This window comes from Lissotriton vulgaris, chromosome 2_1 (assembly GCF_964263255.1).
Source record: "Lissotriton vulgaris chromosome 2_1, aLisVul1.2, whole genome shotgun sequence".
NCBI classification, from domain to species: domain Eukaryota; kingdom Metazoa; phylum Chordata; class Amphibia; order Caudata; family Salamandridae; genus Lissotriton; species Lissotriton vulgaris.
The window spans coordinates 690,211,344-690,228,840 of NC_141687.1; the positions used below are offsets into that span (position 1 = coordinate 690,211,344).

A 17,497-nucleotide genomic window follows, 5' to 3' on the forward strand; every position below is an offset into this window, starting at 1 on the left:
GCATTCAAAACCGTGCCACACAGAAAACTACTTTTTTGGAAAGTAATAAAAGAAAAACAGAAATTCAATTTAAAATAATTGCATTGCAGTGCAGAGTACATTGCCTCTGTGGATGCCAGGTTGAATGTGATGTAGTTCACTGTAGCAGAGGCTGCCACCTTGGCTATGGCTCTGCGCTGCATGCCTGGAGCCACTCCTGACTTACTCCAGAGAGACAGCATTTTACACTGAGTCATGTGGCAGTCACAAGGTGAATTACCTTTAATGAGACCAATGTGCATGCTTGCATGCCGGCCCTCAACCAGGGAAGGTAGGGGGCCTGTGTTTGTTCATTTGCACATTTAAGTGTGTTTTTAATGTCTAACATAAGAATACAAAACAGTGATGGATGGAATGCTTGAGTTAATCTCAGCCACTGATAATCACTCGGACCGCATCCCAATCCAACTTTATGCCACCTCAGTTTGGACCCAGCTATATGCAAATCAGTCTTGACCCTGCTCCAGTCGGAACAGCCCAGCCCAAACAGCCAAGCCAGGTCCTCCCTGAACCGGAACACAAGCAACCCAGGACCAATTTTGCCTGGCCTGGCAGTTTGGGCTGGACTGTTCACACTGATTTACATTTGGCTGGGTCCATACTAAAGTGTCATGGTGGGTGAAGCATAAAGGATTGGGACATGGCCCTGAGTGACTGCTACTGGCTTAGAATAATTCAAGCATTCCATCCATCACCTTGCTGTTTTTACATTTTTTATGTCTAAGGTAGCATTGGCACCAGGCCTTTCTTTACCGCACCACAAGCACAAATGGAGCCAAGTCGAAATAACCTTCGCACAAGGCCCACTCCCAAACTGCCATACATGTCATTCTTCACATCTATTTCCAATAAAGTTTACCAAAACTTGTGTGCTTGTTTCTTGTAATATATGTTGGCTGCAGTTTATTATGCATAGCATGCGCAAATTATTTTTGTGCTACAGTGTCGTGGTCATAACCCGCTATGACCAGGCCATGAACCAACATCACAGGATGTCATAAATCATTTTAACAAGCTCATAAATCATAATCATGCCAGTTCAATAATTCATCCATTTAGCGGTCATAAATAATTTTGACAGGCTTGTAAATGAGGTGACAGATCATAACTGACAATGGCTGGCAGGTCATAAATTATTTCTGACATCACAATCACATTCTGTTATCTGTCTGCCATACTTATGGCACCTCATAGTTTGTTCATGCCATCATACATGCAGTTTTATGGGATCATAAAGTTCCCTGGTGGTTTTCACGCTGGGGGGGTAGCCTCTCCCTGGAGTTAGGCCCCACCTCGTTACCTTGTTTGTCCATTTTGTGCCCAGCCATTCGACGGTCTGGGCTGCGAGTGCCGTCTCCGCTTGTTCACCCCTTCCAGCCTACTCACCCTGCCGAAAGGCATCCCAAGGTGAGTGGTCTTCCTCCTGCACACCGCCTTGCCGCTATGCCTCATTACCAACAAATGTACCCCTTCTCAAATGCGTTGCCTGCTGTCCAGCACTGCGACAATGCTGTTGCTCAGTGTGGGTAGATGGCAGTGGTTAATTTGTAAAATAAAACGTACCAGGGCTCTCCACAGGAGGCAGTGCTAACAGGAGAAATGTGCTGCTGCACACTGCTTCCTGGCTAGAGCCCCGGTAATAATTAACCTGGAAATGACTTGGCCTAATGGGCAGAGCTGCTGATTTCGGAGCTGGAGAACCCGGTTCGAGTCTTGGCGTGGCTCAACATCTGGGTAAAATCATGTGCAATCATCTGACTTCAAAATAAGTGTGTCTTTAACTGGTGCTCTAAGTACTAGTGCTGAGAATTCGGTGCCGATGCTCAGAACCAGAAAGCACCGGCTCAAAGGATGGGTCTCGAACGTTGCTAAGCACACTGCCCTCAGCTTCCACCAGGAACTTGTGCCGGGATGGGGGTGCTCTTAAACCCCACAGTATCCACTCCTGGCCTGCGGCAGCGTCGCCCCTATTGGGGTGCAGGGCGTGCCCCGGCCACCTATTGGTCAGGTCTTTAAATGCCACCTTTGGCGCGCACTCTTTTCTTCGGAGCGATATAATCCCGTCTGTTGTTGGGCGCAGTGAAGCAGCACAAGCCGGTTTTTTGAGTCCCGGGTGGCCGTTATGACGCCAGCCCTTAAGGTCCCCTGCGGGTGAGGCTTCTGCTAAAACACTTACAAACGCATAATATTGTAACAAACAAAGAGGATTTCCTGAGCACAAAATATACGTATCTGTGAGCATTACAGATAATATCTATTCATAAATGATTGTCCATATCCGCGCATCCAAAGTATGAAAAATCCTTATTTTTATTTTCTTAGTCCATGGATGTTCTGGAAGACTTGTGGATACAGCAGTACAGTCTTGGTACAGTACACAACAGCCAAACGCCAACACGTGTTTCGTCAAGGGACATTACCCAATGACTTCTTCAGGGCCTAAACTGTTCTTACTCTTAGTGTCATACAATCAGGATCATATCAAGGACCTTTATTATTTAATTCTCCTTCAATTGGGTTTTCAACTATCCCAATAGTCACTGTTTTCCTTAATATAATTTCTTGATAAATAACACCAGGCAATATCAGCCTTCACTCTATGGAACCATCATTAGTATCTCGGTTCTCCGAGCAAGAGCATGTGTCCGATCCTATTTCCAATAAGGCGTGTTTTAAACCGCATAATATTGTGTTCAATAGCAACTTCGTGCCAATTGGAACAATAAAAAAATAGCCCCGTCTGGAAAGTCCATATACAGGTAGATTCATCAAAGACCCGTTTTGCGAGTCTTTAATAGCAATTCATAAGGAATCACTATTACAGACTCGCAAAACAGGATTCATGTAGGAATCGCAAAATAAATTGCGATTCCTACACATTCCTTATTTGCGATTAATAATAATAATAATAATAATCTTTATTCGGTTTTTTCGCAGTTGCAAAACCATAAAAGATAACATAGTTATACAAACATTCATTAAAAAAAAGAAGTGTGATTAAGTATACAATTAAAAAGTCAAATTTTGCCAGCAATTTACATAGTATATGCATTAGTACTTTGCTTTACAGATTATTTCTGTGCCTTATAATACATTTTAGAAAATTTAATACATGGTACACAGTGGATTCAGAGTCCAAAGATTGGAGTGCCAACATAGCTGGACGACATTGTCTGTAACCCCATTTTTTAAATAAAGGGATAAGCCATGTCTTTCGGTGTGTGTGAAAAAACTTGCAAAAAAGTATTGTATGAATGGTGGACTGTTGAGAGTGTTCATCACAAGGACACAGATCCATCTGAGTGCTCCAGTTATTTTTTTCCGGAAATGTCACTAGTCTGAAAAATAGGTTCAATCTGAACCTTGTTAGGAGCATCCTTTCATAGGTAGTGATCTCTAGAGTCAGATATGGCTGAATTTTCGGAGACTGCTGTATGATGATTGCGTGCATAACAGATTTTTTTGCAGTCAACGAAGATAGTCTCAGGGAATCCAAGTGGCTCAATGAAATTTGCTTTAGTTCTTTTTTGGACATATCTTTGAGTTTTTCTGGATTATAATAATATTGTTGAAGACCCAGATCACAAAAGAAATGTCTTACATAGGAGAGCCAGGCTATTTTATTGGCATGGTCCAACTCCATGACATCCTGTAAGATTCTTTTTGTCAGGCTATTTTTTTCAGACAGCCAGACTCTCCTCCAAAGCATAAGAGGTTGGATTTTAATTATATCTTCAATATATGAAATTCCCAGTTCAATGTGTGAGGCGTAGGTCGAGGTGCCTCGTGGAGTTGATAGGAGGAATCTCATGAAGATATTTTGCTCTTTTTGTATGGAGCCAGTATTTGTATGCCCCCAGATCCCTGCGCCGTATAGTGCGATGGCTTGGCACTTCGCAGCGTAGATCTGTAGCAGTTCCACTGGAGATCTTTTACTAAGTTTGTTTGAAAATTTCATCAGTGCCATGATCGCTCGTTTAAAAAGAAGTCTCCTGGCCTCTACCGTCGCTTTCCAGTTTAGGGCATCATCTATCATAATACCTAAGTAAGGATATTGTGAGGTTTTCTCAATTTTTTGGTCTTTCAGAAAGATGGACTTAATAGGTTTTCTTGTTCCAGCGACCACCATAACAAAAGTTTTTTTAACATTTATATGCAAGTCCAAGGCGGCCATAAAATCTGCATATTTAGATAGTGATTTCTGCAGTTCAATCGGAGTTCGGGCTAAAATGACTGCGTCGTCCGCATAGAGCAGTGCGGGGATCGGGCGATCTTTTGCTCTTGGGAGGTCCCTCCCCCCTCTCAACATAGACTCTTCAAGACCGTTGGTATAGAGTGAGAAGAGAAAGGGGGCCAGGACACAGCCTTGCCTCACTCCCCGCTCTACCCTAAATGGTGCCGTTAATTCTCCTCTTGTCCCATACCTCACTCTCGCCGTGGCTTCGCTGTAAAGCTCCCTTAGGAAGTCCAAAAGAGGAGGATCTACACCCATTGCACTCAACAGCGACCAAAGCTTGGCGTGCGAGACACAGTCGAATGCGGAGGACAAATCCACATATGTCATATAAATGGTACCAGTTTTGGCGTGGGTATATTTGGAGGTCAGCAGACTTAGATTTAGCGCTTGTTCGATGGTTCCAAAGCCCTCCCTGAAGCCGAACTGTAGGTCCGAAAGGATGTTTTTGTCTGCTACCCATTGTTGCAACTTTCCAAGGAGGGCTCTGCCGACCACTTTGCCCAGAGAGTCAAGAAGAGAGATTGGTCAGTAGCACTTGACATCTTGTCGATCCCCCTTCTTGAAAATTGGGACCATTATAGATGATGACCATGAGTCTAACAGACCAAGTTTCGTTGTTGCTATGCAGACTCTTGTGATTATTGGAGCCCAAAGGTCCGGAAGGAATTTAAAAAGGTCGACTGGGACCCCGTCAGGGCCAGGGGCTTTCCCAGACTTACTTGAAGATAGCGCCATTTCAAAGTCCTGTAGATCAACTTCCAGAGGTATTGGAAAGACGACTGGGTTGTTATTAGGCTGATGAGATTCGCTGTTGGGTGTCAGTTGGAAGATTTTTGAAAAATGGTTCACCCATGTAGCCTCGTCAATAGCCACGTCTATTTTTGGACCGCTGGAGTCAATTAGGAAAGGGGATTTAACTATTTTCCAGAAAGCCTGGCTATCTTTCAAGAGTGCGCTCTCGTGCAAGGCGTTCCACAAGGATAGTTTTAATTCTTTTTTCCTTGTTTTTCTAGCAGTGTTGTACTCCCGTCGAAGGTCTTGGATCTTTGTTTTGTCTCTGTTTGGTTTTCCAAGAGCTTTCCTCAGATTGGTCTGTGTTTTGGTGCAGTCTCGGTTAAACCAACCTGTGATGTTTTTCTTGTTTTGGTTAGAAGTTCTTGTTAACAGTTTTTTGACGTGTACTATTATTGCATTGAAATTTTCCAGAATTTGGTTCGGCTCCGCATGGGGATCAAGGCAGATCAGTATGTTATTGTATGCAGAAGTAACTAAGCTTTTTGTGAGAATATTAGGATCTACTTTTTCCCATTTTAATGTGAATCCATTGCTTTTACCCAGTTCAAGGCTGTTCTGTGTTAGCGTGTTAGCTATGTTTGCCATCAAAGATTTTGGTTGGTTTGTTTGGAGCCTTAGACTTAGTGCAGAATGGTCACTGAGATGATTTTCCAAGATTTTGATGCTATTGATTTGAGCTTTCAAGTCTTCAGTAACTATAACGTAGTCCACAGTAGTCTCGTGGCCCCTTCCTCTATAAGTAGGTTCTAATTTATTAGTTGACTCTTGGATAGGGTTTATAATTTGCAAGTCCAACTCAGAGAGAATTTTGTTCATTACTGGTCCCACTCCTGCGTGGATAAAGTGGATTAAGGGGTTGTCATGTTCGTCCACCATTCCACAAGTATTGTTGTTGGGGCAAGGATGTAGGTTAAAGTCACCTCCCCAAATTACGTGGGCATTAACCGTTTTCTGTTTGGAGTGAGAGTGTTCAGTTATTTTATCTTGTATTAGAGAGAGAACACTCACAAAGTTGTCATCCTCCAGATTGCTGTAAATGTTTATTATTGTAATAAAGAGTTTTTTTCCTATAATGAGAGTAAGAATCTGAAAGTTCGAAAAAAGGTCTACCTTGAAGATCTTTATGTCAGCAATTGTGTTGGCCAGGTAGATTACCAAGCCCCCTTTGGGTCTACCTGAGGTGCTGGGGAGGGCGGGAGAAGTGAATGTCCTGTACCCCACAAGGTGAAGGGGTGTCGTTGCCCAGGTTTCCTGTAGGCAAATAATTTGCGAGTCCTTCAAGAATGCGGCTGCCGAGCCATCCTCAATTTTGTTTCGGAGGCCGGCCACATTCCAAAAGATCACGGAAAGCTGAATGGATGCGTGTACTAAAACAGTATTATTCGTTTGTGAGGGAAGTGAAGTAGAAATAAAAGGTGCCGAGGTTACAAGTGGGGGCTCCGGGGATTTAATTGCTGGTCAATTGACCATTTCCAGGCTGCTAAACCGGTTCGTGGTCGGGATGCCTAGCCAGTTTTGCCCATTGAAGGTGTCTCCATAGTTGGGTCCGAGCGGTTGGTGGGGTGGTCTCTCCCACTGGTCCCAGTTTCTGAATCTATTTTGTGGGCCCATAGTCTGCCATGGTGCTTCTCTCTGCTGGTAAATCTGATTTGGTGGGCACCAGGAATTGCCGGGGTCGTTGTATCGCATTGGGCCAACAATATCTAACTCCCATGGCTGCGGGATTGGTTTCCGCCAGATGTTGTCGGTGTTACGTGTATAGTTGTTATTATTATACCTCTTTGGGTAAAAGTAAGACAACGGTCTTGTTACAATCCCCCCAGCGGAGTTGTTATATTCCCAGGAGCAGATATATTCAGCTATGCTGGGGTCCTCGAACGTAATTACTATGCAGTCTCCCCGGATAGATTTTTTCTTATAGCCTACCCACGGGGTCCGGCATACTGATGCTATTTTGGTTTTCCAGGGTGGCGGGACGGGGCGGTTTGTATTCAGCCAATACTGGAGTTTGTTCTTTAATGACCAGTTGGGTTCCGTCCCCTCGCCTGTGAGTTCGGGGACCCCCGTCATCACCACCACATATGGAGAAGCCTCAGGTGGCAAATTGAAGATAGGTTTTTGTTCAATTGTCTCTCTCGGGGCCCCTTTTGTTTTTGGAGGTTTTGTGTTTGTTGTAAGAGGAGTTTTAGAAACAGGTGTGTTTATGATTGGAGTATTTACAGTTGGTGTCGATTGGGAGCTGGTTTGCGGGGGAATAACCAGGGACTTATGAGTTGGCTTTTGTGCAGTGGGAGGATTTGTTGGGACTGTTATTATAGTTTGTTTTTTGGGCTGCGGGGGAGGTAAGGTTACAGGTTTCTTAAGTACTGGAAGAGTGGTTGATGGATTTGAAGGTGGTTTAGTATGGGGTTGTGGGGGTATAGGTTTGAGAGAGCCAGCAATTTTTGTTAGTTGACTCTCTATATTGCTGAGTCTGGATTCTAGCGGACGAATGTAGGAATTTAAGAGGGAGGCTATCTCCTTAATTAGCCTTGCTGATTCTTTTTGTCTTCCTGAATATTGTGGGGTTGGGGGGGTCTGGGATTGATGATAGTTGAAGGTCGTGTGGTAAATGATGTATTGTTACCATATTATTAATTGGGGGAGCGGGATGGGTGGGTATCGCTGCCGAGTTTGTGTCGCTTACCAAAATTGGGTGCTCGGTTGCTGTTGAATTTGCAGTGTGGTCTGGGTTTTTCTTAGCATTCCGTTTCTTTATGGCTCCCTCCCGCCTCCCTCTCATTTGTCTTGTTTCTTCAGGTGTAGGATCAGGAAAAATATCAGGAGTTTTTTCAAGGTCACTTTCTGTGAAAGTTACAGATATTTGAGATGCTGAAAGGTCAACATTATTTGGGAGGCTAAGTCTATTTGCAGTCACCGCCGTTTGGGTTGGGGGTGGCTGTACTTCAGGAGTTTTTGCGGTTGCAAGTAATCCCATTGAGGATCGACGTGCAATTGCCAGTTCGGTAGAAACTCTACCCTCGATTAGACTTATGCTCTGATCGATAAAAGTATTTGCTTTGGCCAAGAAGTCATCCATTGGACCTAATAATTTTTCTCCTATTCCATTCTTTTTTGCTTTTTTCTGCTTGGTGGATCTCGTGTTCATTTTGCAATGAATATTTACGTTGGGATGATTTTATGTTAGCTGTCTGGTTATGAAAAGAGATCAGGAAGGTGATGTATACCTGTATTGAGTTGACCAGGGTGTAGTTCTTAGGGGGGTGGGCCGGACCGGACTCTCCCGTTCTCGAACGGCCTCAAACGGCCCGCTCTTTGCCCGGTCTTCGCCATGGACTTCGACCAGCGCGCGTCCCACGATGCGCGGTCCTGGTAGCGCTTTTAGGGAGTGAGGAGTTGTATGGGCGGGGCACTGGAAGGGGGCACGGCTCTCACGGGAAGAGGACCAGCTGGAGATGGTGTATGCTGGTGCTCGCAGTCCCGGGGCCGGCGCCTCGTCCTCCTCTGCGGCCTTGCGTTGGTCAGAGTCTCCCAGCAGCACTTGGACGATGTTTTCACGCTACTCCTGTAGCAGGGACAGCAGGTACAGGGCTTCCAATAGTCTGTGGCAAGAAGTTAGATCCACGAGTGGCACCCGCGAAAGCGGGTGCCGCGAGAAGTTATAGCGCTTCGCTTGGGGCGGGGCATTGGAAGGGGGCGCGGCTCTCACGGGAAGAGGACCAGCTGGAGATGGTGTATGCTGGTCCTTGCAGTCCCGGCGCCTCGTCCTCCTCTGCGGCCTCGCTTTGGTCAGAGTCTCCCAGCAGCACTTGGACGATGTTTTCACGCTACTCCTGTAGCAGGGACAGCAGGTACAGGGCTTCCAATAGTCTGTGGCAAGAAGTTAGATCCACGAGTGGCACCCGCGAAGCGGGTGCCGCGAGAAGTTATAGCGCTTCACTGGGGGCGGGGCACTGGAAGGGGGCGCGGCTCTCACGGGAAGAGGACCAGCTGGAGATGGTGTATGCTGGTCCTCGCAGTCCCGGGGCCGGCGCCTCGTCCTCCTCTGCGGCCTCGCGTTGGTCAGAGTCTCCCAGCAGCACTTGGACGATGTTTTCACGCTACTCCTGTAGCAGGGACAGCAGGTACAGGGCTTCCAATAGTCTGTGGCAAGAAGTTAGATCCACGAGTGGCCTAAAGGCCCATAGGAATGAATGGGGAGTATTCCTTATTTGCGATTAGCAATTAGCTAATCGCAAAAGGGATAGCGATTTCAAGGGTGCCAGGGTTGTCCAAAGGACACCCTGTAGCACCCCTGAAATGCAAATTTACACAGGTGTTGCGCACACACATGTGTGTGTGTAACATGCAACAGAGAAAAATGCACTAAAGTGCTTTTTTCTATTTTTTCGCTATTTACCACGAAGTCAGACTTTGTGGTAAATAGCGACCAAATATTGCAAATTCACAATTTCAAATTGGTTAATGAATTGCATTTAAGTAATCTTTAATAGAGATTCCTTAAATCCAATTCCTCGCAAATATGATGAATCCCAAATGCAAAAATTGCACTCGCAATTGCCCTTTGCGAGCGCAATTTAGCTTCATGAATCGGGCTGTTAAACTGGATTCAACTGTGTCAGCACTGGTATCACAAATGAGAGCCATAAGGTCTCGTCACGTTATGCAATATCCAAGTGCATGGGGTGCAATAAACATTGCAAAAAGTATTAGTGTAACAAGGCACTAAAGGGGTGAAAGGGAAGGAGGAAAGGGTGGTAGAAATAACAATACCCTGCATAATTAATGGGGAAAAGCCCGGTAATGGCTGGTTACAGATGAGTGATGCCGTCAAGCACTGTGCACCCTGCTCGGAGAGGCGCCGACTCTAAACACGCATCCGAGGGGGGCTAAAGTAACCCCATGCCGCCGCTGTAGCTCAGGGACCCTCCACCCTTGGGAGGATCGCTCAGTGTGCAAAAAATGCAGGTAGGAACGGAACAAAGGAGAGCACATATTACCTAGAGACTATTGCACTGTACATTAATGAAAACAGCATGAAATGCTCTGTTTTGGCAGTGTTTCCATAATAAATATCCGAATTACTTTTCCTCCTCTGTTAAATGAGGAATTGACATTAAATTTGACGCAAAGGCGATTCGCTACGGTTCTTATTACAAGAGCAGCAGAATTAGTGCAAATACGTTTAGCTGTGTTTAACCCGGTTTACTTTTCGCTATTGAACATGTATTAGACCCACAAGATTATTTACAGACAAACAATGTGTCAGCTGAGTGTTCAGGACTTTACAGAAACACACAGTCCACCCAGCTATCAACGCTACAAGCGGATACCAGTTGCAGATGTGCGCTGTTCACGTGCTGGTAATATCACATACGATATCGATTTTTGTAAGTATTTCATAGAGGTGATTATGACTATTAAAGAAAACGAGACAGAGGTACAGAAAAGGGGTAATGAAAAAGGAATAAGGTATAGCGACGGGGTGTCATTGAGAGAACAGGTGTAGAAGAGAGGGGCGAGGGTGTGTGGCAGCAATGGAAGGGTGAAGTACATTGAGAGGTTAGGTAGAAAGATAGAGGCAGTTGGTGTAGAGATGAGGTGGTGATGTGCGAGAAGTGAGGTAGGGAGAGGCAAGTTAGAGGGTTCAGAGAGGTAGGGCACAGAAAGACAGAGAAAGCGATAGGTCAGGTAAATGGAGATGAGAGAGACAGAAGAAGTAGACGAAGAGATAAGAGGGTTGTCAGCTGGAAATGGGGTAGTGAGATGAAGGGAGAGGTGCAATGAAAAGAGACTGGTGAATGTCAAGAGAAGGGTACAGAGATAGGGGTGGAGAAGCAGGGACGGGATGTCCTCGTCAATTTCGGGGGGGGGGGGGTTACTGGGCAGCTACCTGCTTTGTATCTGCATAACATGTCTCTAGTAATTCATGTATCTCACGCGGTGTAATACGGCACCTCAGGCATGTTCCATTGTTGTGAATGTTTAACTAAAACATTAAAGGGCGCTCCAAAACACTTGATAACGAGATCATAATCTACGCAAAATATGAATGACGAACTCTGGCGCATTACTAGTGATTTCAAAATCACAATCATTTTGGTAATTTAAAAATGCATCATCCGCACTGTGGGTCGGACTGAGAGCACCTTGCACTGACTGGACCGACACTGCTCAAGTCCCCAGATATCGTCGACGGCAACCACTGACTGTGCACTCCTTCCACGGAGCTATTATTTTGTCTTGTGGGCAGTGATGGCGCAGCCTCTCTGACGCGGATTCCCATTTTAAAAGTTGCATCTTAAGTGCCAGATAAGTGTAAAGATGTATTCGTTCCTACACCTCTTCTTAGCGCCTCTCATGCATCGATGTGCTTTGTTCACGGCTGTCACGATACCTGCGCGTGATGTGTTCGTAACCTTTGATTTTCCCTGGTCGTTGCTTCCCTTCCCTCCGTGTATTCCTTCTGCTCCCAGCGTTTGTTCGGAAGCGGACAGCACGTGCCTCGGAGGCTGGCTACTGCACCCGGGGGCGTGGCCTGGAGCCCTGAGAGCAGATATCTGCCCCCCCCCCCCCCCCCCCCCCCCCCGCTGTCAAGAGAGAGCCCCAAAGAGCCGCCAGTGACGTCATCCTTCACAAAAAGGCTCGGGGCTCCCAAGGACTATAAATGGAAGACGCCAGCGATGGGGGCACTATACAACCGATCAACCACTCTCACATAACCCGGGGAGACCACAGCTGTCCACTATACATCGAGTGCTGACTAGAACACATTTTGGTAAGTTCTCTGCCATACTTAATCTTAAACAACTGGTTTATTTTATTTAACTATTTTTCCAAACTGAATTATGTTTGCCCTTATTTGTTGCAAACCATATTTACAGATGACTCCGATTACCAATATCACCGCTGTTTGTTTTCTGTGGTTATAAAAGTTACTTGAGTGAACAAAAACAATCCATGGAACATTACTTTGAATTGGGTCAAGTTGTCTGTTCTAAACTTGTTTTCTTGCAGGTCTACAAATATGCCTTGGGCATAAAAAGGGAAGCATGTATGATGCCTGGCGACGGGTGTTCTTAAATCTATATCATTAGATTATTTTGTGAAAACTGCGTTCATACATTATAATCATTGTTGATGCATTATTATTGCCAATAATACTAACACTGGAAATAATAATAATGTGGCTTGTTTCATATAGCGCTTCATACTACACTTGTGCCCTTTCTAGGCACTGTTATTATTAATAGTAAGAATAAGAATGTTTACATTTATTTTATTGAATATTTTTTGTTGGTGACTGCAGCCCAAGTGGCTTGTGGTAAAAGGTGGTGAAACACATTAAACAATATATCAGTTTCACAGTATATGAAGGGTCTGCCCTCATTTTTAGCAGATGGGCCATGGTGGACAAAAGGTTGATCTCATTCGATGAGCTGCTCCCGTCCAAATAGGATGTCTACAGTGAGAGTAGAAGCAATCATATGGACAGCATGCCGGTGCTTGTACATTGTATTTTAGTGATGGCCGACTTCTACTTATGACTGCTTCAAATACCAGCTGTATTGCTGAGGGCTGGAGCAAGATCACACAGACAGTCAGCGGAAATCAGTGACCTGAACTTTGCATTTTTGACTTAATCTAAAAGAATAACGACCAGTTAACATACACATGCAACGGGTTTAGTTTCTTTTGTGTTTGCACAAGTATACGAAACTAATTATATCGTTTCAAAAATATCTCTATAGCATAAAGTCGGTTTATTTCAAGGAGTGATTCGCTTACCCATAAAGGACGCACCTTGCCGAGGATGCCGTTCCCAAAATTGTCCTGACGCTCTCATCTCTGACAGGCACGCGGCCCTCAGGATGATATGTTGAGTTGTCGACTGCCGCTTATCTCTCACAAGTGAGGGTGTAAGACTATTACAGAGGACCTGAAACTGTACGATACGAGTTTGTGTCACGTTACCAAGAAGTTACTGACATCAGAAAGGAAAGTTGTGTATGCTACTTTTTGTATGACGTCAGTGTACATTGAAGTATTGTGTACAACTTGATATTACCGAGTCAAAGGAATGTAATCCTTTATAATCCCACACACATCACAGACACTTTCTAAGAGGCTTTCAGTGAAACCTTCTGTTTCAAATGTCTATGAATAGTTTATGGAGTCATCGTGCTTATTTGAGTTTATCCACCATAATCGAAGGGTGGCTGGACTTCTCACCAAAGCATATTTATTGAAAATAAGAAAAAAGTTAAAGGACAGTCACATTTACTCCTGAAATCGGGCCCTATCAGCTTTAAAATGTTTTCATTTCTTTACATTCTAAATACCCCTCAAAAGAATAGAATGCATCAAAAATGTTTATTTTTCGACATTAAAAAAACTAAATCAGGCGGGATACCTTTTTTAATGCATGTGTACCTATTCTCTTACTTATTTATAATACTATTACCGTTAGAGTGCTACCGTTGGATATTATTCAGTTTTTATTAGGTAGGCTAAGCGTTATTGCACTCTACCGAGAATATCAATAGCTCCTTATAGCATCTTCGAGCTTTAGCCACCGCTCTTTGCCCACCCCACAATTAGGGCCTAAACTTAAAGTCCAACTAGAGAAGAAAGATCAATGAAACATGGTTAATACCTGCAGAATTCAAACAACAAGGCTATTCGCGTCCATCACACATTCACTTCATCGACAAACAAGACCAGCAAGCCAGTCACCCCTTCTACTTCATGTTCATGAAGCCAACTAACCATGAGTGCAGACGAGCATAGTCTATGACAGCTTTTTAAGCAATATGATTGACTGAACTAATGTCAGTTTTCCACGGAGGGTGATCATTTACACAATGTTATAAATAACCCACTGAAGATAAGTGTTGTTGACCCTCCAGCCACACCACGTATCGAGTAAGCTTGTTGTGGCTTTAAAAGCTTGTTGAAGTTCGTAGTGATTGAACGGCTGCCTTTCTCCATTCCAGTGCATTACATAATTGAGATATTCTTGAAACCTTTATTTAGGCATAACTGTACTTAGGGGAGGCATTAAGGAATGCATCAATCAAGCATGATCACTTATTATTATAGACAAGTTATCTTCTCTCTATCCATCAGCAGCAGCTTGTGTTTATGTGATAATGGCTTCAAACGAACAACTATAAGATTGCACATCCATAGCTTGTTTCCATGCCTAAGATGAATGCTGTCACTAAGCCGCTGATGAACAAAGATTGATTGGTTGTATTTCCCCCAACAGTAACCATGCTGCCTATCGGAGTTATGGCAAAAGTTGCAGTCATGCTATGTGGAATGTGTTTAATCACACGAGCTGATGGAAGACCGACTAGGTAAGCAGTCTGGTGCTCATCTGAAGAAGTACATTCTTTTCTCTAAAATTCGGCTTTTGTAAACTCACTGTACCCAGTATCAATGGGAATACAGAGATAAAGGCGTAGTTAAACATTTAGCTACGTGTAGTTGTCAGTTTCAGGCTTGGGAGTGAAAAGAAAAAGTGATACAAATGAAAGTGGGTTCTGGGCTGAACATCAAATGTATAAGTAGGGGAAAATGGGTGAGTATGGAAAGGGAGTTGAACAAAAATGAATGAAGTTAGAAGAAATTGAGGAAGGTGGAGGGTCCACAAATGATGTTTGAGAAGAGGGATACGTGACCTTTATGGACCACCAGGCCCTCAAGGTTGGACTCGGCTGACCGAGAGGACCACTGCACACCAACCTTATGCACCGTCACAATTCGACCCATCTAAGCCAGAAAATACCCTGCACGGCTCAGAGACTTATCTCCACTCTGGCCATCTGTCACTCTCACAGTTTTGTGTCCAAGGAGAGGCCTCACTGTGACACTGATAAATTTGGCCGCAATGAATTTTGAAATGATTGGGTGTGGCAACCATGATCCCAAGGCCCTGGTGCCCAAATCTACCCCTCAGTGGGGATTCTGGCTCTACTAGCGATGAGAGATGATGTGGTCACTAGAAACACTAAAATATGAGGTATAGACAACCCCACTAGAGGCACGAAAGAGAGAGCAGCTGAGTTTGAGATTTAAGGTTAGGACAGATGTGATGAGAATTGAAGACAAATAGAGTTCATTTACTGTTAGGAGCTACTTGCAGTGATGGAAGCTTCTAAACAATTGTCCTCTTCTCTTTGGCTGTGTTTTTAGGAAGCGGTCTGTGAGTGAGGTGCAGCTCATGCATAACTTCGGGGAGCACAGACACACCACAGAGAGACAAGAGTGGCTTCAGCTCCAGCTGCTGGAGTTGTACCCGGACGCCATGAGGCTCTCAGCAGAACTGCAGGCCGACCAGGCGCTCAGCAGAGGCCAGAGACCCAGGAGGAAAGACGACAAATGGGGAACCATTAGGACAAGACGGCTGCTCCCAGAGCAGCTGCAGGCCTTACAGAGGAAACTTGGGGACCTTGAGCAAGAGGTTTTAGACATGATTTTTCAACCAAGCACCTAATGAAATGGTTTCTCTTTATTTTTGCTGCACTCTCTGTATTTTTGTGACATTGTCTGTCACCGTGTCTCTTTTTGTCAAACATATACCTTCACTGCTGCTAACTTATGGATCTTTATTTAAATTGTCCCGGAACAACATATTTATTTGCAAATCCTTTTGACTTGAAATGCATCGTGAAGAAAAGGGCACGAGTATTTGTATAGTCGTGTTTAAATATATTTGACTTCTACGAATGTAAAAACAAACAGTTTTTTATTATTTATTTTTGTCATGTACATAACGTTTTGTATAATTTATAGTTTTGTAAAAAAAAATGAATTTTCTACCTCAACTAAAATCGGTACAAATAAAAAAAAAGATAAATCTTCAAGAAAGACTGGTTTTATGTGACTGTTCTGTAGTTGTAGCTAAGTTGGAATGCTCTGTGTTTATTCACTACAGAGAAATAATACCAAATTCAATTATCACCGCCTTTTTTTTTTAATCATTCATGAGGTTTGAGCAATAGTTGGTAACAAGACATAACGTTGGGCGATTAGCTAGAATGAGGTGCAAACAAAATGGAAAACAGATTATGAAATTTCTAATTGGCTTTTTAGCAGCGTTCCCAAATCTACAATAAACAAAGTAGTTACAGGTAAATATAATTGCCAGAACGTGCAGTAAAGGCACCAACAGGCCGGTGATAGGCTGCACATTTGGAGTTTTCAGCATGCTGCTAATTTTTGTGAGTCCCAATGTCCCCTGTCTTTGCTAGTGCCTTAGAAATCCTGCAGATGCACCAAGGATACCAGGAAAATGAAGCTTAAGAATTTACATCCGTTCAGTAGAATGTCACGTCCAGAGAAGTCTTTGCCACATTTGCTGTGAAAGTTCACAGGCAGGTTATAAAATGTGTGAATTTCACTTCAGGCTCCCAATACTAAAGCAAAACTCTCATAAAAATATTTAGGTACTTATTAGAGCAGACATATATATGGAAGAGTAGATGAAGTATTAATGTAACTTGAGAAGCTGTGTGAGTAAACATCATCAAATTGTGTGCACTTTGTAAAAAAAAACCTTAGAGAGTGAATTTGGATGACATCACTGATGACATCTCAAATAACTTCAGTGATGACATCATCCAGTGACTGTGAGTGTTTTTTACAAGTTTCTGAGTGTTAAATATATATATACACCTAGTTGTATTGGTGAATCAGTGGGTTTATGAGTGACTGCATGGATGACTCAGTGGGTGCATGACTGACTGTATAAGTGAGAGATTAGGCGTCTCAGTGAATGTATGGATGAGTGACTGGTTGTGTGTATCTGTCTGTCAGTTAATGTCTAAGTGGGTGTTTGAGTGTGTTAGTGGGTACGTGAATGGCTTAATGCGTGATTGAATGGTTGTCTGACTATGTCTATTGTTATCTGGCTGTCTGTGTTTGTGGGTGAAGAGGTGTGTGACTGCCTGTATGGATCAGTGAGTGGGTGAGTCGGTGGCTGTATGGGGTGCTGTTGCATGTGTGAAAAGTTGTATGAGTGAGTGTCTGTAAGACTGTGTCGGTGATTGAGTGTATGTGTCAGTGTTGGTGAGTAACTGAGTCTATGAAATGCGGTATACATGAGTGACGGGGTACATGAGTGACTGTATGCATGAGTGAGTGATGTGAGAGTAGCTATATAGATGAGTGCATGCTTCTGGCAATAACTGTATAGCTGAGTGAATATGTGTTTCTATTTGTATGAGTAATTAAGTGGGTGTGTGTGTAACTGTTTGGGTGAGTAAGTGGCTCTATGATTGACTGTCTGAGTGAGTGTCTAGGTGTGTGAGTAGTTCTATGGGTGACTCACTCAATTTGTCAGCTCCTGTATGAGTAGATATCAATGGCTGTATTAGTGAATGAATGGGTCTATGAGTGGTAGTATGGGTAAGAGAGTGA

The 17,497-nt window shown here is 43.9% G+C and overlaps 1 protein-coding gene across 1 annotated transcript; it reads left to right on the forward strand.

Annotated features, from left to right (window-relative positions):
• Nucleotides 1–11,785: 11,785 nt before the first annotated feature.
• PTH (parathyroid hormone) lies at nucleotides 11,786–15,916 on the forward strand. Its single transcript, XM_086958658.1, has 3 exons — nucleotides 11,786–11,849; nucleotides 14,343–14,433; nucleotides 15,272–15,916. Exons 2-3 carry the CDS (start codon nucleotides 14,348–14,350, stop codon nucleotides 15,570–15,572), a joined length of 387 nt encoding a protein of 128 aa, XP_086814784.1. The 5' UTR covers nucleotides 11,786–11,849; nucleotides 14,343–14,347; the 3' UTR covers nucleotides 15,573–15,916.
• Nucleotides 15,917–17,497: the final 1,581 nt, after the last annotated feature.